At 44.4% G+C, this 25,926-nt stretch overlaps 1 protein-coding gene and 1 pseudogene across 4 annotated transcripts; one reads left to right on the forward strand and one right to left on the reverse strand.

The window, feature by feature from the left end:
• Nucleotides 1–25,452, forward strand: SIGLEC5 (sialic acid binding Ig like lectin 5). 4 transcript variants are annotated; one of them, XM_049901961.1, is made up of 10 exons: nt 1–15; nt 9,690–9,765; nt 9,841–10,224; nt 10,407–10,715; nt 11,087–11,155; nt 11,814–12,071; nt 12,156–12,440; nt 12,627–12,726; nt 13,601–13,682; nt 24,790–25,452. In XM_049901961.1, exons 2-10 carry the CDS (start codon nt 9,729–9,731, stop codon nt 24,967–24,969), a joined length of 1,704 nt encoding a protein of 567 aa, XP_049757918.1. In that variant the 5' UTR covers nt 1–15; nt 9,690–9,728; the 3' UTR covers nt 24,970–25,452. The 4 variants fall into 4 exon arrangements, with proteins under 4 accessions (XP_049757918.1, XP_049757919.1, XP_049757920.1 ...); XM_049901962.1 differs by having other exon boundaries at nt 11,108–11,155; XM_049901963.1 differs by having other exon boundaries at nt 10,437–10,715.
• Nucleotides 430–1,344, reverse strand: LOC126086228 (sialic acid-binding Ig-like lectin 14; annotated as a pseudogene).
• Nucleotides 25,453–25,926: the final 474 nt, after the last annotated feature.

The raw sequence follows: 25,926 nt of genomic DNA on the forward strand, positions 1-25,926 counted from the left end.
CAGAAATTCAGATAAGTTGAGTCGCCAAATGTAATACTGGGTCCATCAGTGGGAGACTGGTGAGAGGGGATGGGTAGGGTCGGACTTCACCCAGGGGCCTAGGGCTGAGGGAGGGGCTCCTCTTCAAGCTCAGCCCTCGCCTTTTTTGAGCTCTGAGACACAGCTGAGTCCTGAGCTGACACCTGGCTCCAAGGCAGCCCCAGAGAGGAAAGAATCTTTCCAACTGTGGAGTTTCTCTGGAAAATGGTGGTGGCCATAGACTGTGGGGTATCTGGAAGGGAAGTTGTGGTGAGAGGCAGGGTGGCCTTTTGCCCTTTGCCTAAAGAGTCACTGGAATGGGAAGGGGTGGGATTTGGGAAACTTTCCTGAGAGCTTGTAGTAAAAGATCCCAGGGCATGGCCCCATCCTGCCTCTACTGCTCTCAGGGCCTCAGCCATCCCACTCACAATCACAGGAGACATGGAGCTGGATGGCTGTTTCTGTGGCCACCTGAGATCCTTGGCAATTCACCTGACACGTAAGTGCTGTGGTCTTGGGGCCTGGGGGTGAGGGTGAGCACCAAGGACTGGAGGGTCCAGCACGCTAAGGGCATCCCCCGTCCAGGAGAAGGTGAGCAGTCTCCTCCCCTCACAGGATTCTGGCAGGCTGCAGGTCAGGCTCGTGGGGCGGCCAGACTCCAGAAGTTTCAGAAATGTGGATGTTGGGTTTCTCTGCCAGGTCTGAGGAGGAGAGAGGGAGGTGTCTTGGCCCTGGGAGTATGGAGACCCAGAGTGTGGCCCTGAGAGTGGTCAGTGCCTCAGGGTCTGAGCTGGCCCCAGGTCCTGTACCTCCTCTGACCACTCTGGCCCATGACCAGGAACAGGGTGTCCTGTCCCTGCATAAACACTGGGTGCCCTCATCTTAGGGTCCTCTTCTGGGGCCCCTGCCGTACCTGTCACCTGCAAATTCCGCTTCTCATCTTCGAAGCTGTATTGCACACCCCGTCCTCTCTCCACTCAGAAAAAGTAGGTCCTTGTGTCATTCTTCTTAGTGTCTCTGATGCTGAAGGAGAAGTTATTGATCCTGTAGTCAATAGGTGGAATCGGCCCTCAGTCTCTGTCTTCAGTTCTAGGTCTGGGTTGTTTGTGGCCACTGGAGGGTCATAGAATATTCTGTCCCCATACCCAAACCAGAAGACATAATGGGCCATGGTGAAAGCCATCTATTCCAGGGGTAGGAGAATTTGCAGGGCACAAGGACACACAGGCCTGCCTGCACTGTCACCGACTCCAGCACCCGCAGCTCGTACCCTCCATCCTCCAGCAGGCACCCTGAAGGGACATAAAGGCTCAGCTGCAGCTCCATTGCTGCCCCCATACCCTTCCCTCACCCCGGCCCACTCACCATCCCCCTCCTCCCCGCCCCAGCAGGGGCAACATGTTTGGATCTGCAGGTCCAGGAGCCAGGTCCTGGTCCCTCTGTCAGGGAAAGAAATGCCCCAATGGGGGGAGGGGCCAAGGAAGCCCCAAACAGAAGCATGTGGGTGAGAGAGATCTGTGGTTTCCACTGAGGGGGAACTTTGGACCCTCAGCCATGGGGGTGGGTGGGACTGATAGATCATCCAGCCCCAACTCCCATGTGGGGACACTGAGGTGCTGAGCTGGTGAGGGGTTTTCCAGGCCTGAATGTGGAAGTCAATACCACACAAATAATGTTGAAATCCAAGAGCCAGAGTGAGATCTCCAAGGGAGTGCAGAAATCAAAGAGAAACCAGGGCTCTTCCTGGTTATGTGTTGGGCTGCTTATCAGATCCACTCTCCCATATACTCAATTTTGGTTTTTATGGACCTTAGGGTCTTGTGGAATGAGCCCTGGTGGTGCAGGGGTCAAGTGCCTAGCTGCTGACCAATAGGTTGGCAGTTCAAAACCACGAGCTGTTTTGTGAGAGAAAGATGTGGCAGTCTGCTTTTGGAAAGATCACAGCATTGGAAACTATTTGGGGCAGTTCTCCTCTGTCCTATAGGATTGCTATGAGTTCAAATTGACTCGATGGAAATACATTTGGTTTTGTTGGTTTTTAGGGTATTGTGGAATAGGTCCCTGGGTGGCACAAACAGTTTGTGCTCTACCACTAACAGAAAGCTAGGTGGTTCAAACCCATTCAGCAGGACCTGAGAAGAAAGGCCTGGCGATCTGCTTCCACAAAGATGACAGCCAAGAAAAAGCTATGGAAAGGAGTTTTACTCTGTAACATGTGGAGTTGCCATGAGTCAGAATCGACTTGATGGCAGCTAACAACAACAACAACCACAGGATCTTGTGGTACAAAGATGAAATACAGGCTCACCCAAGAGGGCAGGTTGTGGTCTTATGGAAATTCTTCTGCTGCCCTAACAAATTACCGCAAAGTGATTGGTTTAAAACAACATAATTTTATTCTGTCATGGTTCTAGGGGCTGGAAGTCTGAATTCAGAGTTTCACCAAGGCCATGTTCTCTCTGAAAGTGCTAGGGGAGAATTCTTCCTTATCTCTTCCAGCTTACTTATGCTCATCAAAAGACTCCAGCAAAAGAGTAAAAGGAGAACCTGCAGACTAGGAAAAAAATTTTGGCTATGACATATCCGACAAGGGTCTAATCTCTAAAATATATAGAATACTTCAACACCTCAACAACAAAAAGAAATAATCCAATTTAAAAAATGGGTGAATGATATGAACAGACACTTCACCATAGAAGACATTCAGGCAGCTAACAGACACATAAGGAATTGCTCACAGTCACAGCGATCAAAGAAATGCAAATCAAAACTACAATGAGATACGGTCTCATTCCGACATTACTGGCACTAATAAAAAAAAAACAGAAAATAGGAAATGTTGAAGAGGTTGTGGGGAGATTAGAACTCTTATGCACAGCTGGTGGGAATGTAAAATGGTATAACCACTGTGGAAACTGATATGGTGCCTTTTTAAAAATCTAGAAATAGAAATACCATACAATCCAGCAACCTCACTCCTAGGAATATATCCTAGAGAAATAAGAGCCATCACATGAATAGGCATACACACACCCATGTTCATGGAAGCATTATTCATAATAGCAAAAAATCAAAACAACCTAAGTACCCATCAACAGATGAATGGATAAACAAATTATGGTGCACACCAAACCAAAAAACCAAAGCCACTGCTGTCGAGTCGATTCCGACTCATAGCAACCCTATGGGACCGTAGAACTGCCCTATAGAGTTTCCAAGGAACGTCTGGTGGATTCGAACTGCTGACCTTTTGGTTAGCAACCAAGCTCTTAACCACTTCACCTCCATGAATATTATGCAAAGATAAAGAACAATGATGAATTTTTGAAACATCTCACAACATGGATGAACCTGGAGGGTATTACGGTGAGTGAAATAAGTCAATCACAAAAGGACAAATATTACATGAGATCATTATCATAAAAACCCAAGAAAATGTTAACACACAGAAGAAAACAATCTTTGATGGTTACGACGGAAGGGAGAGGTGGGGAGGAGAAATCACTAACTAGATAGTAGACAAGTGTTAACTTTGGTGAGGGGAAAGACAACACACAATATAGGGGAAGTCAGTACAACTTGACCAACGCAAAGTCACAGAAGCTTCCTAGACACATCCAAACACCTTGAGGGACTGAGTTACTGGGGCTGAGGGCTGGGGACCATGATCTCAGGGGACATCTAGGTCAATTGGCATAACATAGTTCATAAAAAAATGTTCTACATCCTAGTTTGGGAGTAGTGTCTGGGGTCTTAAAAGCTTGTGAGTGGCCATCTAAGGCACACCTATGGATCTCATCCTGTCTGGAGCAAAGGAAAATGAAGAAAACCAAAGACACAAGGAGAATATTTGTCCCAAGGACTAATGGACCACATGAACCACAGCCTCTACCAGCCTGATCCTAGACTGCTTGGACAGAGATCACAATAGGTGGCCCCGGACAGAGCAGGAGAAAAATGCAGAACAAAATTAAAACATTCACATACACACAAAAAAAGACCAGACTTACTTGTCTAACAAGAGACTGGAGAAACCCTCGAGACTATGGTCCCTGGACATCCTGCTAGGTCTGAACTGAAGCCACTCCTAAAGTGCACCCTTGAGCCAAAGATTGGACAGATCTATAAAACAAACAATAACACAAATGAGAAAGGTTCTTCTTAGTTCAATCAAGTATATGAGACCAAATGGGCAACACCTGCCCAAAAACAATGACAAAAAGGGAGGAAGGGACAGAAAAACTAGAGGAATGGACACGGGAAACCCAGGGTGAAAAGGGAAAGTGGTAGAGTGCTGACAAACTGCGGGCATTGCGGTTGACGTCACAAAACAATTTGTGTATAAATTTTTGAATGAAAAACTAATTTGCTCTGTAAACTTTCACTTAAAGCACAATAAAATAAAATAAAAATTATCATTAGTTTGTTTTAACATTTGCGTGTGTGGGTGTGTGACTACACAGAGGAATATATATATATTCCTCTCTTTGAGATGATTTCTGTAGCTCTTCTTATTTTATTGTGGTGAAAATCTGCATAACAAAACCTATGCCATCTCAGCAATTTCTACCTGTGCAATTCAGTGACATTGATTACATTCTTCAAGTTGTGCAACCATTCTCACTATCCTTGTCCAAATCATTCCACCACCATTTTATAGCTCTTCTTGAACGTGGAAATGGTTGCTTCTTTCCCCCACTTCAGCAGTTTGGGTTATTTTACTTCTATTACCTTGAACAGTGTGCCCTTGAGATGGGCCAGCTTGGCCTTTCCCCTGCCCTTGGGGCCTAGCTTTCCTGGCAGAGATTATGGGGAAATTTCCTCTTCTGCCCTTCTGTCCGTACATTGTGGCTTCCAGTTGCGACATCCTTTCCACTCACTCGCCTGTCTTTTTCTCACTCCTAACAGATGGGGTGGTGCATGGGGGTTAGGGGATGAGGCTGTCCCAAGGCAAGATCTGGACTCTCCAGCTCTAGAGATGCCTCTTGTGTTGAGTAGGATGAAGCCAGAGGGGGCCCAGGTGGAGAATGAGGCCGGCACTGCGGGTGTCTCTGTCTCTCACCCCAGGGAACGAACACAAAGTCTGTGATGCATCAGGACAGCTTGTGTGACTTGATGCACTGTACCTCCTCCTAGGCTTGGGATCCCTGAATCCTACGATTCCCTGCATCTAGGCACATGGTTACTATGCTTCAGTGGCCAAAACAAGCAGGAGAAAAAGGTACAAAATGTAACCCTCATGGTCATCATTGTCTCCTTTCTTTTGGAGAGCCACCTCTTTTGTACTTTCATCTTATTTTCAAAAAATATTTCATGCATCTTGTAGCTTATTTCTACAACTTTTTGAGTCCCTCGTTCCCGCTGTATTTATTAAGCAACACATATTTTTAGAAGAGGAGTCCCTAGATGATGCACTTAACTACTAGCCAAAATGCTGGCAGTTCAAACCCACCCACAGGCTCCTCAGAAGACAGGCTTGGCACTCTACTTCCTAAACGTCACAGCCTTGAAAACCGTATGGAGCAATTCTACTATGCACGCATGGGGTCGCCATGAGTCAGAATAAACTCCATGGCAAGTAACAACACCAATATTTTTAGAAGGCTTAAATTTGTGTTTCCAGTGTAGCTAAGTTCTCAGCAAGCAGACTGGTAAAATATTAGTGGCCTCATTAGCAGTTCACAGAATCGATATATTTTTTAGTACACTAAGAGAATTTCACAGTCATTTTAAACACTTGTAAGGTAATTCCTCTGAATTTTAAATTATTCATTTTTATACTTAAAGTTTATTTTAAGCCAGAGGTAGTTATTTTATCTCTTTGGTAGTGTCTTCCCAACTTTTTGATTATGAGTTTATTTTTCATTTCTATTTGGAGATATAGCAAACATCCAAAGGAATGTCTGATCTGTATGTGTTCTGTTTAAGGAATAATTATAAAGTGGACCACCACGGATCCCCACTCATGCTAAGAAAAGGAACATTCCAAGTAGTCCCCAACACCCCCTCTGGGCCATTCTCCAACCCAACACCCTTGCACTGTCCCTTCTGTTCCTTTTTTCTTTATAATTTTATCTTTATGGCTGTATCACCAAGAAACAGAGTTTGGTTTTTCCTGTTTTCAAACTTTATATTAATGGAATCATACTGATGTATGATTTTATGTCTTTCACTCAACAGGACAATGTTTCTTTGTTTTTATTGTCATATAGTCAACCATATAGTTCAAAGACAACCCAATTACAGTCATGTGCCAATAATGTCTATTTGGGCAATGTCCCATAAGGTTAAAAAACCCCATTGCTGTCAAGTCGATTCTGACTCACGGCGACCCTATAGGACAGGGTAGAACTGCCCCAAGGGGTTTCCAAGGAGTGCCCTGTGGTTTTGGAGTGCCTGGTAGTTTCGAACCACCAACTTTTGGTTAGCAGAGGTAGCACTTAGCCACTACACCACCAGGGTTTCCAAGGTTTTAATAGCGTTCAGAAATCCCAGTTGGAGAATGGGACTTACCAGACATTTCTGGGCATAGCTAATGCAACAGCTTCCCTCTTGCAACATGGGTATCTCATGTTGCTTATATACAAAGCGATTGTGCTGCCAGACATGTAATGGTATAAGAAATTATGTTGTCGCTGTTAGGTGCTGAGTCGGTTCCGGCTCATAGCGACTCTGTGTACGAAAGAACGAAACACTGCTGGGTCCTGCACCATCCTCACAGTCGTTGCGATGCTTAAGCTTATTGTTGTAACCACTGTGTCAATCCATCTCGTTGACAGTCTTCCTCTTTTTCAACGGCCCTCTGCTTTACCAGCATGAAGTCCTTCTCCAGGGACTGATCCTTGATGATAATATGTCCGAAGTATGTGAGTCATAGTTTTGCCATCCTTGCTTCTAAGGAGCATTCTGGTTGTACTTCTGCGAAGACAAATCTGTTCATTCTTCCAGCATTCCATGGTTTATCAATATTCTCCAATACCACAATTCAAAGGCATCAATTCTTCTTCTGTCTTCCTTATTCATTGTCCGGCTTCCACATGCATATGAGACAACTGAAAACACTATGGCTTGGGTCAGGTGCACCTTAGTATTCAAGGTGACAGAGGGTGATAGAGGAAGTTTATTTGCTCCAACAAATAATATGGTGTTTGCACAACATCCAATCACATAACATCCTGTTTCACAGAATGTATCGTGGATGCTAAGTGATGAATGACTGTAATTCATTCTACTATTGACAGACGTTTATTATGTTTCCCATGGGGTTATTAGGAACAATGTTGTTGTAAAGAGCCTTGACTATGTATCCTGGACACTTGAGCAAGAGATTCTCTTCACTGGCATTGCCAGATAGACACAAAATGGGAGACACATATGTGAAACATATGTGTTATTTTTAGTTTTCTAATTGCCACATTAAAAAGTAAAAAAAGAAAAGTGAAGTTAGTTTCAATAGTATATTTAACTCAATGTATACAAATGTTATTATTTCAATACACATGCATTATAAAAAAGGGGCCCTGGTGGCCCAAATGGTTACGCACTAGGCTGCTAACTGAAAGGTCAGTGGTTTGAACCCACCCAGAGGCTCCTTGGAAGAAAGACCAGGCAATCTGCTCCCGTGAAGATTACAGCCTAGAAAATCCTACAGGGACAATTCTGCTGTGTTATCTGGGGTTGCTATGAGTCAGAATAGACTCAACAACAGCAACAATCATAAAAATTGTTAATGAGATAGTATTGTTTGCATTGATTTGTTTTGTAGTAAGTCTTTGAAATGTGGTATGTGCTTTACCCTTATGTATCTTATAGTACATACTCTTATAGCCACATTTCAAGTCATCAAAAGCCACATGGGTGGCTACCATATTGGACAATGCTGCTTTTACTCTAGGACATTAAACTAGGAGTGGAATTGCTGGTTTATAGTGTAAACACATCCTCAGTTTATTAGATAGTGTTATTTTCCCCCAAAGTGGCTGTACCAACTAATGTTCCAGCAACCAATGTTCCACGCCTTCACCAGCATTTGCTGTTTTTGTCAGATACAGTAATATTTGCTGATTTAGAACAAGTATTTTGTTGCTATTTGTTGCTGTTGGCCATGCCTCATAGTGACCTCATGTGCAACAGAACAAAATGCTGCACCATCCCCATGAGTTGTGATCCACAGAGTTTTCATTGGCTGATTTTTGGAAGTAGATCACCAGGCCTTTCTTCCTAGTCCATCTTAGTCTGGAAGCTCTGCTGAAACCTGTTCAACATGACAGCAACATGTAAGTGTCCTTTGATAGACGGGCGGTGGTTATACTTGAGGTGCATTGGCCAGGAATCAAACCTGGGTCTCCTGCATCGAAGTCGAGAATTCTACCACTGAACAACCAATACCTCATTGGAGTCCTGAGTGGTATAAGCAGTTAATGGACTCAGCTAATAAGCAAAGGGTTGCAGGTGTGAGTCCATCCTGAAGCACCTCGGAAGTTCCTTACCTCAAGTTCATGGTGATGACTTTCTACATTATCTTCTGACAGCACTACTAGCTTTTCTCTCATATTTAAGTCTTCAAGGAGTATTAGTGGCACAGTGGTTAAGTGCTGGGCTGCTAACCGAAAGGTCAGCAGTTTGAATCCACCAACTGCTTCTTGGGAGATAGATGTGGCAGTCTGCTTCTGTAAAGATTACAGCCTTGGAAACCCCATGGGCCAGTTCTTCTCCATCCTGTAGGGTCACTAGAGTCAGAATCAACTCAACAGAAATGGATTTGGTTATTTAAGCCTTCAAACCATCTGCACAGCTTGAGGTTTGCTGGACTTCCCAGGAGATGTCAATTTGTGCTGCACATATGTGCAACGCCTGGTTTGTGGTCAGAACTGCTTTCATTCTTTAGTGCCTGTTCTGCAAATCTGGGTCTGCGTTTACCCTTTTGGAACCCCACATAATGGGGCGAGATTCTCCCATAAGATGTCCTGTCTTAGATGGGCCTGTGCGTCGTCTTTGTACCACAAGACCATGGTTTCAATTTATGAAAACCAAAATTTGAGTTTGCCATGGTCAGTAAATCCTTTCAAGTCAAAGGTGTTTGAGGGGTCAACTCCCCTCTCTGGGTTCCCACCTTACCCTAGATTTTGTTCTGGAAATTTCTTTCCTGATAGCTCTTCAATAGTTTTTGTCATTGCAGTTGTTCATTATGGCAAAACGATATATAACAAAACGTACATGCTCTCAACAATTTCTCCCTGTACAATTCAGTAATGTTCTCCCAAGGTTTTATGAAAATAGAAAATAATTTTTTTCCACAAGGTTAGTGTTTTTCAGCAGAAGGGTGGGTCTGACACACAGTCCATCAAATGACCAGAAAGAGCCATGGTTTCTCTTTGCTCTCTGCACTCATTCCCTTGTTGATCTCACTCTGGCTCTTGGGTTTCAACATCATTTGTGTGCTGATGACTTCCACATTCAGGTCTGGAGAGCCCCTTACCAGCTCAGCACCTCAGTGTCCCCACCTGTAACATGGGGGCTGGGACTGGAGGATCTATCAGCCTCACCCACCCCCATAGCTGAGGTTCCCAAGTTCCCCTTCAGTGGTGGCCACAGCTCTGTCTTACCCACGTGCTTCCTGCTGGGGCTTCCTTGGCTCCTCCCAACATTCAGGGCATTTCCTTCTCTGACAGAGGGACCAGGAGCTGGCTCCAGGCCCTGCAGACCCAGACATGCTGCCACTGCTGCTGCTGCCCCTGCTGTGGGGGGGTGAGTGGGCTGAGGGGTGAGGGAAGGGGATGGGGGGTGGGAATGGAGCCGCATCTGAGGCTTATGTCCCTCCAGGGTCCCTGCAGAAGGAGTATCTGTGGTACAAGCTACAGGTGCCAGAGTTGGTGACGGTGCAGGAGGGCCTGTGTGTCCTTGTACCCTGCAAATTCTCCTACCCCCTGGATATGTCACCTTCCACTGACTCACTCTACATCTACTGGTACTACGCTTCAGACAGCATGTATCGAAGAAGTCTTGTGGCCACAAACCACCAAGGCCGAGTAGTGAAGACAGAGACCCAGGGCCGATTCCACCTCCTTGGGGACCCCAAGACCCACAACTGCTCCCTGAGCATCAGAGATGCCAGGAAGAGTGACACAGGGACCTACATGTTCCGAGTGGAGAGAGGACAAAATATGAAACATACCTACAAAGAGACGCTGAATTTGCAGGTGACAGGTACAGCAGGGGCCCCAGGAGAGGATCCTAGGATGGGGGCACCCAGTGATTGTGCAGGGACAGGACACCCTACTCCTGGTCATGGGCCGGAGTGGTCAGAGAAGGTACAGGACCTGGGGTGAGCTCAGACCCTGAGGCACTGACCACTCTCAGGGCCACACTCTGGGTCTCCATACTCCCAGGGCCAAGACACCTCTGTGTCTCCTCCTCAGACCTGACAGAGAAACCCAACATCCACATTCTGGAACCTCTGGAGTCTGGCCGCCCCACAAACCTGACCTGCAGCCTGCCAGGATCCTGTGAGGGGGCGAGACTGCTCACCTTCTCCTGGACAGGGGATGCCCTTAACGTGCTGGGCCCTAGTACTCTCCAGTCCTCGGTGCTCACCCTCATCCCAAGGCCCCAGGACCATGGCACCTACCTCACCTGTCAGGTGAACTACCAAGAGTCTCAGGTGACCACGAAGATTACCATTCTGCTTAATGTCACCTGTGAGTGTGGGTGGGATGGCTGGGTCCCTGAAAGCAGTGGGAGTGGGGTGTATGTGTGCATGTGTGTGCTAGACACACAGAGAGAGGGGGGCTGGGGGAGAGGGAGAGAAAGAGGGGGAGAGGGAAGGAGGTTGGGAGGAAGAAAAGAAGCAAGGAAGGGAGGGAGAAAAGATTGAAGGAAGGAAAGGAAGGTGGGAGGGAGAAGGAGAGAGAGAGTGAGTGCGCTAACCTTAGAAAACTTGTTCATGGATCTGAGCCTTGGGAGTCTCGGTGAAGAGTGGACAAGAAGGACAGCAGTGACCACCTTCCCTGTTTCCTTGGCTCCTTGGCTTCAGAACCAAAACTGATCCCACTCCTGCCCTCTGAAGCAGGGCCTTATCTTTCTATTCCAGATGCTCCAGAGAACCTCACCGTCAACATCTTTTTCCAAAATGGCACAGGTAGGATAGAACCTCTCCTCTCCAGGACTGGGAACTCTGAGCAGAGGTGGGGAATGACTTGGGAAGAGCAAGGGTGAGAATCATCACCCACCCCCCACCACAGACTGCACACACACCCTATTAAAAACTGTGAGTCAGACTTTGGACCCTCCCATGCCCCCATCCCTCCTGTGGTCCAGATCTTACCACAGTCACCAAAGACCTTTTTGTTGCCAAATCCAAAGGATGATCCATGCCAATTCCATTTAACCATGACAGTGTCCTGTGATTCTCCTCCTATCCTTCCAAGCTCCATTTCCTGCTACACAAATTGAGTGTAGTCCCCAAAGCCATCTGGGGCAATCTGTTCTCTCTCTACCAAAGAGTACAGGCATGTCCCAGTGAGATATCCAGCCTTTTGTGAACATATGAGGCCCAACACTTTTGGTCAGCCTCCTTGGGCTGTAAAGGCTCCAGCCTTTGAACCCATACTGAGAAGGAGAGGCCAAAGGATCCCGGGAAGGAGGAAGGGATGGGTACTGTCAGTCTTCCTCCTTCCACAGTTCACATTCTCTCTCTCTTTCCATCTCTCTCTCTCTCCCTCCCTCCAACTCTCTTTCTCTTTCCATATCTGTCTCTCACTCTCTCCATCTTTCATCTCTCCATCTTGCTGCCAAAGTCCTCAAGGTCATGGGAAACAACATATCCCTTCCCATCCTGGAGGGCCAGTCACTGCGTCTGGTCTGTCTTGCTGACAGCAACCCCCCTGCAGAGCTGAGCTGGTTCCAGAGATTCCAAGCTCTGAACACCTCCCCCATCTTCAACATGGGGGAGCTGGAGCTGCCTCAAGTAAGAATTGGAAATGAAGGAGAATTCACCTGTGGAGCTCAGAACCCCCTGGGCTCCCAGCACATCTCTCTGTGCCTCTCTGTGTTCTGTGAGTGTGAGGGTCCCTGGGGGCAGGATATCCAGGTCTTGGGTGTGAGGGGTTTCTGCTGAGCCCTCTCTTCCTTCCCCACAGACGCCCCCCAGATGCTGGGCCCCTCTTGCTCCTGGGAGGCTGAGGGTCTGCACTGCAGCTGCTCCGCCCGAGCCAGGCCGGCCCCCTCCCTGCGCTGGCGGGTTTGGGAGGGTCTGGTGGAGGGGAACAGTAGCAACGCCTCCATCATGGTCACCTCCAGCTCTGCTGGGCCCTGGGCCAACAGCTCCCTGAGCCTCCACATGGGGCTCAGCTCTGGCCTCAGGATCCACTGTGAGGCCCAGAACGACCACGGGAACCAGAGTGTCACTGTTCTGCTGTTGGCAGGTCAGGGGGTCTCTTGTTGGGGGAGGCCTAAGGGGAAAGGTGGTGGGGCTTGGTCATAAAGTCATTGCGAGGAAAGGGTGTTCCATGTCATGGCTAAGCAGCCACCTGGAGCAAGTTCTTCAAGGAGGTGAAAGGATAAGAAACTGAGTCCTTGCGTGAGTCTACTCACACCCCTCTTCTCTGCAGGGAAATCAGCGTCCAGGGCAGAAGTGGCTCTGGGAGCCCTTGGAGGTGCTGGTGCCATGGCCCTGCTCTCCCTGTGTGTGTGCCTCACTTTCTTCTGCATGTAAGTCTTGGTCCTGGGGAAGTACAGGGAAGTGTGTGGTATGGAGTGGGGAGAGAAGTCATTGAATCCTAGAGACACAGAGCTGAGGAGATCCAGGAGGGTCTTTTTGGTTTTCTGGTAACAGCTTTATTGAGAAATAATTCCCATACCATACAATTAATTCCTTTAAAGTGTACATATAATTCTATGGCTTTCAGTATATTCACAGAGTTGCACAACTATCACCACAATCAATTTTAGAACTTTTTCATTAACCTCAAAAACAAAAAAACAAAAAACCTATACCCCTTAATGGTCACCTCTTTGTGCTTCCATCCTTCAAAGCCATAGGTAACCACTAATCTACTGTCTCTATGGATTTGCCTATTCTGAACATTTCATGTAAATGAAATCACACAATATGTGGCCTTTTGTGTCTGACTTCTTTCTCTTAGCATAATGTTTTCAAGGTTCAACCACGTTGTACCATGTATCAGGGCATCATTTCTTTTTATTTCTGAGTAACATTCCATTGTATGAATATACAACATTTTGTGTATCCATTCATCTGTTGATGGACATTTGTATTGTTTTCAGTTTTTGGCTATTGTGAATAATGCTGCTATGAACACTGTGTACAAGTTTTTGTACATAAGAATGGTCTGCAGTAATGGAAATACAGTCTTTGGCTACCTTAGCGAGGAGTGTGGTCTTTCCCAAACCCTAGTCATCCAGAAGGGAGGAGCACTCATTCCATGTCAGGAAGGTCTCCCAGTCCAGCTCCAGGGCTTGGTGCTTCAGTTGTCATTTTCAGCATCTTTATAGGGAGTAGGGGGCAGCTTGCCTACCTGTGCCTGAGCCAGCTCAGCTGCAATGTGCTGGTTTCTTTCCTTAGAGTAAAAGCCCGCAGGAAGCAAGCAGCCAAGAGACCAGGGGACATGGATGATGAAGACCCTGTCATGGGTACAGTCACCTGGGTGAGTGACATGGGTGTGTTTTCCTGCAAAGGGAGGGGGGCAACCTGAGCATATCCACTTGGCAAATTCAGACTGAGCTCCTCCATGTTTCTGCAAATCTTCTCCTCTTGCTGGTTTCCCATCTTCCTGTCGGCATTGTCACCTCTCTAGTCACCTGGGCAGACATCTGTGAGTTGTCCTCATTTCTGTTCTCCCTTCATCCCCCAAAACCAATGAACCACTCAGTTCCTTCCAACCTTCTTCCTACATAAAGCTAACACTGACCGTCTGCTTGCCTCCCTGTACTGACTCTAAAGTGGTTTGACCACTGACCACTAAGCTCACCTCATTTTCTCTATCTCTTATCCCTGACACTGGATGCCAGAACCATAACTCCAAAATTACTTTACAGCCAATCTGGAGTTTCATTGTTGCTTGCTCCCATTGCTTGGAGAATTAAGGCCACATTCCTTGGCTCAACATTTGAGTCTGTCTTGGTGGCCTCTCCAGCCTGTTTCCTGCCCTGCCTGCCTCACTGGTGCACGATCACTCTGGCCTTCTCACTATCTCCGTACAGACCTGCCCCCTTGTGACTCTGAGTGCATGTGTAATTCCTTCTGCCTGAAATGCCCTACCTTCTGCATTCCCACTAGACCACAACTTCACATTCTTCTAGCACCAAATTCAATATTCCCTTCTCTGTCATCTTCTTTCCTTCTGACGTTTATCCTTCCCTCTGTCTGTTTCCCCACAGCTCCATGTGCATCCCTGTCCCTGAGGGGCACATTACACAATGTCATTGCATTTACCTATTTCCTCTCATTATGCTTGTGAAATCCTCGATGATCAAGGTTGGGTCTATTTCAGCCTGTTATTGTGTCTTACTGCACTCCTGTCGAGCATATTCCCTCTCTCCTCTTATAAAATTAGGCTTGTGTTGGCCTGAATGAAATTATTCAAAATACTTGGTTCATGAGCAAGCTGTTATCACTGAAACAAGCATTGCTGACTTTTATTTAACTTACTCATTTTTTAAAAATTCATAATATGATTAGCAACTGTGAATCCATTATCCAACCTAAGGCCTAGAACTCTGATGATAACTAACATCTACCCATGTGCTGCTTCCCAGTAGCCACTTCTCTGAATCTTGTGTTGCTAGCATTATCACATATATGTATGCCTAAAATATACATTAAGAAGCCCTGGTGACACAATGGTTAAAGTGCTCAGCTGCTAACTGAAAAGTTGGCAATTCAAACCCATCCAGCAACTCTGTGGGAGAAAAGACCGGGCAATCTGCTCCAGTAAAGATTACAGCCTAGAAAACTCTATGGGAGCTGTCCTACTCTGTCACATGGGGTCACTATGAGTCAAAATTGACTCTATGGAAGCTAACAACAACAACAACAAAATACACAGTATTTAGTTCTAATTGCTTCCACACTTACAAATGGTATCATGCTCCGTGCACTCTTCTTGGACTTGCTTTTTGCCCTTAACCTTATCTTGTGAAGATTCACCCATGTTGTTGCCCAAAATTGTAGTTCATTCATTTTCTCCACTGTATAATATTTCATTGCATAATCAGACCACCTTATATTAATGAGCATCTGAGTTTCTGAATTTTGCTATTATGAACATCTTTATTTGTCTTACTGTATTCATTGTTGTTGCTGTTGTTACTTGCCATCGAGTTGATTCTGACTCATGGTGACCCTATGTATGTAGAGTAGAACTGCTCCATAGGGTTTTCAAGGCTGTGACCTTTCAAAAGCAGATCGGACAATTTTGAATCAGACAATCATATACTACGCTGGGAATGACAAGTCGAAGAGGAATGGTGTTGCATTCATCATCAAAAAGAACGTTTCAAGATCTATCCTGAAGTACAACACTGTCAGTGATAGGATAATATCCGTACGCCTACAAGGAAGACCAGATAACACGACTATTATTCAAATTTATGCACCAACCACTAGGGCCAAAGATGAAGAAATAGAAGATTTTTATCAGCTGCTACAGTCTGAAATTGATCGAACATACAATCAAGACGCATTGATAATTACTGGTGATTGGGATGCGAAAGTTGGCAACGAAAAAGGACCAGTAGTTGGGAAATAGGGCCTTGGTGATAGAAACAATGCCGGAGATCGAATGATAGAATTTTGCAGGACCAAAGACTTCTTCATTGCAAATACCTTCTTTCACCAACATAAACTGTGACTCTACACATGGACCTCGCCAGATGGAACACACAGAAATCAAATTGACTACACCTGTGGAAAGAGATGATGGAAAAGCTCAATATCATCAGTCAGAACAAGGGCAGGGGTCGACTGTGGAACAGACCGTCAATTACTCATATGCAAGTTCAAGCTGAAACTGAAGAAAATCAGAGCAAGTCCACGAGAGCCAAAATATGACCTTGACTACATCCCACCTGAATTTAGAGACCATCTCAAGAGTAGATTTGATGCATTGAACACTAGTGACCGCAGACCAGATGATTTGTGGAATGACATCAAGGACATCATCCATGAAGAAAGCAAGAGGTCACTGAAAAGACAGAAAAGAAAGAAAAGACCAAGATGGATGTCAGAGGAGACTCTGAAACTTGCTCTTGAGCATTGAGCAGCTAAAGCAAAAGGAAGAATTGAGGAAGTAAAAGAACTGAACAGAAGATTTCAAAGGGTATCTCCAGAAGACAAAGTAAAGTATTATAATGACATGTGCAAAGAGCTGGAGATGGAAAACCAAAAGGGAAGAACACACTCAGCGTTTCTCAAGCTGAAAGAATTGAAGAAAAAATTCAAGCCTTGAGTTGCCATTGTGAAGGATTCCACGGGGAAAATATTAAATGAATCAGGAAGCATCAAAAGAAGATGGAAGGAATACACAGAGTCATCATATCAAAAAGAATTAGTCGATATTCAACCATTTCAAGAGGTGGCATATGATCAGGAACCGATGGTACTGAAGGAAGAAGTCCAAGCTGCTCTGAAGGCACTGGCGAAAAACAAGGCTCCAGGAATTGATGGAATATCAGTTGAGATGTTTCAACAAACAGATGCAGTGCTGGAGGTGCTCACTCATCTATGCCAGGAAATATGGAAGACAGCTTCCTGGCCACCTGACTGGAAGAGATCCATACTTATGCCTATTCCCAAGAAAGGTGATCCAACCGAATGTGGAAATTATAGAACAATATCATTAATATCACATGTAAGCAAAATTTTACTGAAGATCATCCAAAAGCCGCTGCAGCAGTATACTGACAGGGAACTACCAGAAATTCAGGCTGGTTTCAAAAGAGGACGTGGAACTAGGGATATCATTGCTGATGTCGATGGATCCTAGTTGAAAGCAGAGAATACTAGAAGGATGTTTGCCTGTGTTTTATTGACTATGCAAAGGCATTCGACTGTGTGGATCATAACAAACTAAGGATAACGTTGCAAAGAATGGGAATTCCAGAACACTTAATTGTGCTCATGAGGAACCTTTACATAGATCAAGAGGCAGTTGTTCGGAGAGAACAAGGGGATGCTGATTGGTTTAAAGTCAGGAAAGGTGTGCATCAGGGTTGTATTCTTTCACCATACCTATTTAATCTGTATGCTGAACAAATAATCCGAGAAGCTGGACTATATGAAGAAGAACGGGGCATCAGGATTGGAGGAAGACTCATTAACAACCTGCGTTATGCAGATGACACAACCTTGCTTGCTGAAAGTGAAGAGGACTTGCAGCACTTACTAATGAAGATCAAAGACCACAGCCTTCAGTAAGGATTACGCCTCAACATAAAGAAAAAGAAAATCCTTTGAATTGTGGTGTTGGCGAAGAATATTGAATATACCACGGACTGCCAAAAGAACAAACAAACCTGTCTTGGAAGAGGTGCGGCCAGAATGCTCCTTAGAGGCAAGGGTGGCGAGACTGCGTCTTACATACTTTGGACATGTTGTCAGGAGGGATCAGTCCCTGCAGAAGGACATCATGCTTGGCAGAGTACAGGGTCAGCGGAAAAGAGGAAGACCCTCAATGAGGTGGATTGACACAGTGGCTGCAATAATGAGCTCAAGCAAAACAACAATTGTAAGGATGGAGCAGCACCGGGCAGTGTTTCGTTCTGTTGTGCATACGGTCACTCTGAGTCGGAACCGACTCGACGGCACCTAACAACAACAACATATTTGATTGTATAATCAGGCCAGCTTGTATCAATGAGCATTTGAGTTGTTTCCAAATTTTGCTATTATGAACATTTTTATTTGTCTTACTGTATTCATTGTTGTTGGTGTTGTTACTTGCCATCGAGTTGATTCTGACTCATGGTGACCCTATATGTATGCAGAGTAGAACTGCTCCATAGGGTTTTCAAGTCTGTGACCTTTCAAAAGCAGAATGCTAGGGCTGTCTTCCAAGGTACCTCTGGATGGGTTTGAACCGCCAACCTTTCAGCTAGTCATTGAGGGCTTAAATATTTGCACCACCCAGGGACTCTTGGTTACTACTGTAAATGCCATCTTTTTTTAAAGTGCACTTTCTGATTGCTTATCGCGGGTACATGGAAATTGAAGTATTTTTATAGTTTTTTTCCAATTAAAAAAAATCACAAATTGGTCTTGGGTGTCATTAGAATCTTCTTGTTAAAGCGACTGGAGAATTCCTAGTTCTTATGCATAAGCCAAAGGAGTGGAGTCCTGGTTGCACAGTGGCTAAGCCATGGGTGGTCCTAACCCACCAGCTATGTCTTGGGAGAAAGATGTGGTAGTCTGCTTCCATAAATATTTACAGCTTTGGAAACCCTATGAGGCAGTTCTGCCCTGTTCTACAGGGTCACTATGAGTTGGAATCAAATGACCCACTTTCTTGAATAATCCCGTTGATGGGGGAAGTAAGTACACACAGACTTCCTCTTGTAACCGAAGTCTGTGTAACGCCTTATTGTGTGTAACGTGTGATTACAGATTGAACTGTAGCCAGTTCCTTTTTATTTCCCCACCATGTGCCAACCCAGAGCTTCTCCTTTTTCTTTCCTACATTGATGGGGTTGAATCCTCTGCTGGGTTCTTCTACAGTCCTCACAATAACTGCTTCACTTTATAGTGACACCCACCTCTTTTGGGGTGTCAACTCTCTGGGTGCTGTGAATGGTCTTTTTTCTCTCAGTAGATGCAACAAAGAGTGAAATGAAGTTCATTTTTAGTTGATCATATATCCTTCTTTCCAAGCTCTCCTATTACACCTCTCTCCCAAAGTGCCTCTGGGTGGACTCAAACCTCTAGTCTTTCAGTTAGCAGCCAAGCATGTTAACTGTTTACACCACCCAAAACCCAAATCCACTGCTGTCAAGTCAATTCCAACTCATAGTGACCCTATAGGATGGAATAGAATTGTACCATCGGGCTTGCAAGGCTGTAAATCTTTATGGAAGCAGACTGCCACGTCTTTATCCCTTGGAGCGGCTGGTGGGTTTGAATCACCTACCTTTTGGTTAGCAGCTGGGTGTTTTAACCCCTGCACCACTTAGGGACTCCTATTTCTAGTTGTTGTGTTGTGGTTGTTGGGTGACATTGAGTTAATCCTGGCTTATAGCAACCCCATGTGATACAGTAGAACTGCCCCATAGGATTTTCTTGGATGTAATCTTTGTGGAAGCAGATTGCCAGGCCTTTCTTCTGAGTGGCCACTGGATGAGTTTGACCTGCCAACCTTTTAGTTAGCAGCCAAGTGTTTAACCATTTGCACTACCAGGGCTCCTTCCTATTTGTAAATAAATCTTGCTAATTATCTATTTCATAATTAGTTTCAAAGAACTAACTTTTGGGATTGTCGAGCTTCTTGTTTTATCTTTTTTTTCCTCTCTCTCATTTTATTAGCACCTTTCTTCTATTTGCTTTGGTTTATTCTGATGTTCTTGGACTAACTTGTTAAGCTGGATACTTAGGTTATTAATTGACAGCACTCGTCTTTCTTTATAAAAATATTTATGCATAAATTTCTCTGAAAATGTCACTTTCACTCCATCCTACAAATTTTGATATGTATTGTTTTAATATTATTCAGTTCTTAATATTGTTAAACCCTCATTGTGATTTCTTCTTTGACTCTTATATTATTTGGGAATTTTTTTAACTTCCAAAACTTATGGAGCTTAAAAAAATCTTTCCATAATTAAATTCTAACTTGATCGTGTTTTGGTCAAAATACATGATTTTTATTACGTTTTTTTTTTTTAAATTGTTGAGACTTGACCTGTGGTCCAATAAGTCATGAATGTTTGTAAACGTTTCCTTCGTGCTAAAGAAGCAGGTAGATTTTCTATTCTTTAGATATAAAATCAGCAGGCCAGTGTGTTAATTGTATTGTTCAAATTTATATCTTTACTGATAGACTTCCTGACCTATGGAAGAAAGGTGGGTTGAAATCTTTAACTATGTCAATTTCACTCTGTAGTTCTATAAAACATGTTTCTTATATTTGACACGCATTTTTAAATTAGAACTGCATATTTTAGCAATAAATAATTTTTCAGTGAATTGAACATTTATCACACATAGTGATCCTCTCTATCCCTATTGATACTTTTTGTTTTAAAGTCTATTTATATCTCAAAACAGCTACACTGATTTGCTATTGGTTAGTAGACACTTTGGAGCTCTGGTGGTACACTGGTTAAGCTCTCAGCTGATAACCCAGAAGTTGGCATTTCAAACCCACCAGTTCCTCCTTGGGAGAAAGACTTGGCTATTTGCTTCCGTAAAGGTTACAACCTAGGTCTAAAAATGGCATGGTGACAGCATCTGACCTCTAACTTCACAAGGGTGAAGGAGAATTAAGATAAACAGCCTGGTGCTGGTTCATATGAGACGATGGTCAGATATGCCTCCTCTTGCCAGCTTTTTTTACCAGTTCTGACAGAAGCTGTCTCTCCCACAGCACTTCTCTGTTAAGTTTGATAATTTGTAGTAATGGCCACACAGAACTCATAGACAATATGATTATGGAGTTTATTAGGGAAGTAACAGGTTACAATTCAGGTTCAGGAATGCTCAGGATACAGTTTTTCCATCAGGACAGCCTCTACTCAGCTCTGCCCACAGGCAGGCTTCTCTTTGGCCCTCCGTCTGTGCCCTGCTCAGGCAAATGTTACAAAGCTCTTTTAGCTCTGCTGATAAGTGCCCCAGGGCACTCCACTCTGCCAGCAAAGGTGCTCAAAGGCACTCAGCTTAGCTCTGTAGGATGGAAAGCCTAGCTCTACCAAGTGCCTGGAGGCATCTTACTCTGCCAGCAAGCCTCCTGCCTGAAGGCACTTAGCTTTCTTGTTCCGTGGGCTGGGAAGCCCACCACACAGTCTCCTCCCTGTCTCCTAATTCTGTTGCCTTTGCTGCTGCTGTTTTTCTGCTTCTGCTTCTTGTGTCTTGCCATCTTCAGCGTTACAGCTCTCTGTCTCCTGGGTCTAGAAGGGTTTCAGCACAGGGGTCCCGGGTCCAAAGGACATGCTCCACTCCTGGCTGTACTTCCTTGGTGGTGGTGAGATCCTCCTATTAGGCCTCTGGGATGGCTAGTTTTAAGCCCAGCAGAATGGCAAGTCTGACCATTCCCCTTGGTGGGCCACAGTTACCTTATTTGCACAGTCCCACACAAGCGAGTTACAAGACCGTGGTGAGAAAGGCCACATAAAAACAATCCATTGCACCACACTTGCAAATCCTATGGGGCAGTTCTACTCTTGTCACATGGGGTAGCTATGAGTTGGAACCAACTTGATGGCACTCAACAACAGTAGATGCCTAAGGAGCCCTGGTGGCACGAGTGATTTGTGATCAGCTGCTAACCTAAAGGTTGGTGGTTCAAACCCACCCAGCTGCTCCATTAATGAAAGGCCTGGCAATCTGCTTCCATAGAGATTATAACCAAGAAAACCCTATGGAGCTTAGTTCTACTCTGTAATACATGGGGTAACCATGAGCTGTAATGGACTCAATGGCAAACAACAACGGCAGCAGATGCTTGGTATTTTTCCATCCTTTCTTTTTTCAAGTTTTCACACCCTGTGCTTTAGCAGTGATTTTTATAAACACTCTATAACCAGGTTTTCAAAATTCCAATTTGACAACCTCTGTCTTTTACCTATTTGTGTTTATTGTGATTATTGGTATACGTGGACTTGTTCCTACCATTTTACCTTTTACTTTCATTTGGTCTCACTTTTCCAATATTTCATTTTTCTCCTTTCTTGCTTAAAAAATCAGTATTTCTATCTTGTTGTTATTATTAGGTACTGTTGAGTCTGTTCTGACTCATTGAGATCTATGTACAACAGAATGAAATACTGTCCAGTCCTGCACCATCCTCACAATTGTTGCTATGTTTCAGCCCATTGTTGCAGCCACTGTGTCAATCCATCTTGTTGAGGGTTGTATCAGTCATCTAGTGCTGCTATAACAGAAGTACCACAAATGGATGGCTTTAACAAAGAGAAATTTATTTCCGCACAGTAAAGTAGGCTAAAAGTCCAAATTCAGGGCGTCAGCTCCAGGGGAAGGCTTTCTCTCTCTGTCAGCTCTGGAGGAAGGTCCTTGTCCTCAATCTTCCCATGGCCAGGGAGCTTCTCAGGTACAGGGACCCCAGGTCCAAAGGACATGCTCTGCTCCTGCTTTCTTGGTGGTATGACATCCCCCCTCTCTGCTAGCTTCCTTTTCCTTTAATCTCTTGAGAGATAAAAGGTGGTGTAGGCCACACACCAGGGAAGCTCCCTTTACATTGGATCAGGGATGTGACCTGGTAAGGGTGTTACAATCCTACTTTAATCTTCTTTAACATAAAATCACAATCACAAAATGGAGGATAACCACAAGATATTGGGAATCATGGCCTAACCAAGTTGATACACACATTTTTTGGGGGGACATAATTCAGTCCATGACAAGGGTCTTTCTCTTTTTTGCTGACCCTCTACTTTACCAAGCATGATGTCCTTCTCCAGGGGTTGGTCCTTCCTAATAGCATGTCCAAAGTATGTGAGACACAGTCTCCCCACCCTTGCTTCTAAGGAGCACTTTGGCAGTATTTCACCCAAGACAGATTTGTTAGTTCTTCTGGAAGTCCACGGCATATTCAATATTCTTCGCCTACAACATAATTTAAATGCATCAGTTCTTCTTCAGTCTTTCTAGTTCATAGTCCACGTTTCACAAGCATATGTGGTGATTGAAAATACCATGGCTTGGATCAGGCACACCTTAGTCCTCAAGGTGACATCTTTGCTTTTTAACACTTTAAAGAGGTCTTTTGCAGTAGATTTGCCCAATGCAATATGTCGTTTGATTTCTTGACCACTGCTTCCATGGGTGTTGATTGTGGATCCAAGTAAAATGAAATCCTTGACAAGCTCAATCTTTTCTCTGTTTATCATGATGTTGCTTGTTGGCCCAGTTGTTAGGATTTTTGTTTTCTTTATGTTAAGATGCAATCCATACTGAAGGCTGTAGTCTTTGATCTTCATCAGTAATGCTTCAAGTCCTCTTCACTTTGAGCAAACAAGGTTGTATCATCTGCATATTGAAATTTGTTAATGAGTGATCCTCCAATCCTGATGCCGCATTTCTTCATACAGTCCAGCTTCTCAGATTACTTGCTCAGCGTACAAATTGAATAGGTATGGTGAAAGGATACAACCTTGACACACCTTTTCTGATTTTAAACCATACAGTATCCCCTTGGTCTGTTTGAACAACTGCCTCTTGGTCTATTTACAGGTTCCTCATGAGCACAATTAAGTGTTCTGGAATTCCCATTCTTTGCAGTGTTATCCATAATTTGTTATGATCCACAGAGTCAAATGCCTTTGCACAGTCAATAAAACACAGGTAAACATCTTTCTGTTATTCTCTGCTTTCAGCCAGGATCCATCTGACATCAGCAAGGATATCCCTGATTCCACATCCTCTTCTGAACCCGGCTTGAATTCCTGGCAGTTCCCCATTGATGTACTGCTGCAACCGTTTTTTAATTATCTTCAGCAAAATTTCACTTGCATGTGATATTAATGATATTGTTCAATAATTTCTGTATCCTGTTGGATGATCTTTCTTTGGAATAGGCATGAATATGGATCTCTTCCAGTTGGTTGGCCAGGTAGCTGTCTTCCAAATTTCTTGGCTTAGATGAATGAGTGCTTCCTGTGTTGCATTCATTTGTTGAAGCATCTCAATTGGTATTCTGTCTGTTCCTGAAGCCTTGTTTTTTGTCAATGCCTTCAGTTCAGATTGGACTTCTTCCTTCAGTAATATTGATTCTTGATCATATGCTACCTCCTGAAATGGTTGAATGTCGACCAATTCTTTTTGATACAGTGTCTCTGTGTATTCCTACCATCTTCTTTTGATGCTTCAGTTTTTTGCCCAAAAACCAAACCCATTGCCATCGAGTTGATTTTACTCATAGTGACCCTATAGGACAGAGTAGAACTGCCTCATAGGGTTTCCAAGGAGTGGCTGGTGGATCAACCTACCAACCTTTTTGGTTAGCAGCCAACCGCTTGAACACTGCACCACCAGGGCTCCTCTTTGCCCATAGAATCCTTCAATATTGCAACTCGAGGCTTGAATTTTTCCTTCAGTTCTTTCAGCTTGAGAAATGCAGAGCATGCTCTTCCCTTTTGGTTTTTTTAACTCCAGTTCTCTATCTTACACCTAACAAAATGGAAGTTTCTTGTGCTTTTATGACTCATTTGTACTAAAAAAAAAAACAAAAACAAACCCAGTGCCATCGAGTTGATTCCAACTCATAGCAACCCTATAGGACAGAGTAGAACTATCACATACAGTTTCCAAGGAGCGCCTGGTGAATTCGACCTGCTGACCTTTTGGTTAGCAGCCGTAGCTCTTAGCCACTATGCCACCAGGGATTCCCCATTTGTACTGGGTACAATTAAATATGATTAGTATGCCCCCCATAAGATCTAATCAATGGTAGTATTACATATTTTTAAATGAAAGAGTGAATATTTGAGTCTGCAGGAAATGTGCGTGGGAAAAAAAAAAGAGCGAATAAAAGAAAGCCCAACTTCCCCTTGGAGACCATGCTCTGACTCTCTTTTCTTCTTCTTACTCAGAGTTGCAGGCAAAAGCCCTGGCCAGACAGTCCCCCTAACCAAGTACCCCCCTCTGGGGATACACTTCCCTCAAGCGAGGAGCAGGATCTCCACTACGCCTCCCTCAGCTTTCACGGAATGAAACCGCAGGAGTCTAAGGACCAGGAGGCCACCAGCACCACCGAGTACACAGAGATCTAAACAAGCAAATGAGGACTCACTCAGAGCTCAGTCCTGGCCTAAAGAATCATGGTCTGTCTGGGGAAAGGAGAAGTCAGGGACTAATTGATGAAAAATGGAAAGTCCTGTGACAATATTAACATAACTAGTGTATGAGGACATCGCGGCTGTTAAAGTGGAAGGTCAGCAAAGGCAAGAGAGGCCCTCAACGAGATAAGAAAGCAATACACATTTTTTGAAACAAATAAAAGAGAGAGTTCATACCCTATAGATAATTAAAAGATAATTTTAAAATTCCTGATAATAATAACAGGTAAGTCCACAGGGAGATGTGTTTTACATTTTCCGGTATCTACATATTACACCTCAGATCCTCACAACTGGACCAATAAGCAACATCATGATAAACAGAGAAAATACTGAAGTTGTCAAGGGTTTCATTTCACAATCAATGCCCACGGAAGCAGCAATCAAGAAATCAAATGAAGTATTACATCGGGCAAATCCACTCAAAAGACCTCTTTAAAATGTTAAAAGCAAAGGTGTCACTTTGAGGACTAAGGTGCACCTGACCCAAGCCACAGTATTTTCAATTGCCACGTATGCACGTGAAAGCTGCACAATGAATATGAAACACCAAAGAAGAATGGACACATTTAAATTATGGTGTTGGTGAAGAATATTGAATATACCATGGAAGAATGAACAAACTTGTCTTGGAAGAAGTACACTCAGAATGTTCCTTGGAAGAGAGGATGGCAAGAATTCAATGCATAACAGTGATTGTGAGGACTGAGTGGGACAAGGTATAGAAACGCACAATCTGGCATGCAGGGAGCTTCAGTGAACATCCATCTCTTTGCTAATCCCTTATCTGAGGGGAGATCCAGGCATGGACTTGCTACACAAAGTGTAGTCCAAGGACCAGCAACATTAGCATCACCTGGAGCTTCAGCAAATACCTTGTCCTTCTCTGTC

The sequence above is a fragment of the Elephas maximus genome, chromosome 11, assembly GCF_024166365.1.
Source record: "Elephas maximus indicus isolate mEleMax1 chromosome 11, mEleMax1 primary haplotype, whole genome shotgun sequence".
Lineage (NCBI taxonomy): Eukaryota > Metazoa > Chordata > Mammalia > Proboscidea > Elephantidae > Elephas > Elephas maximus.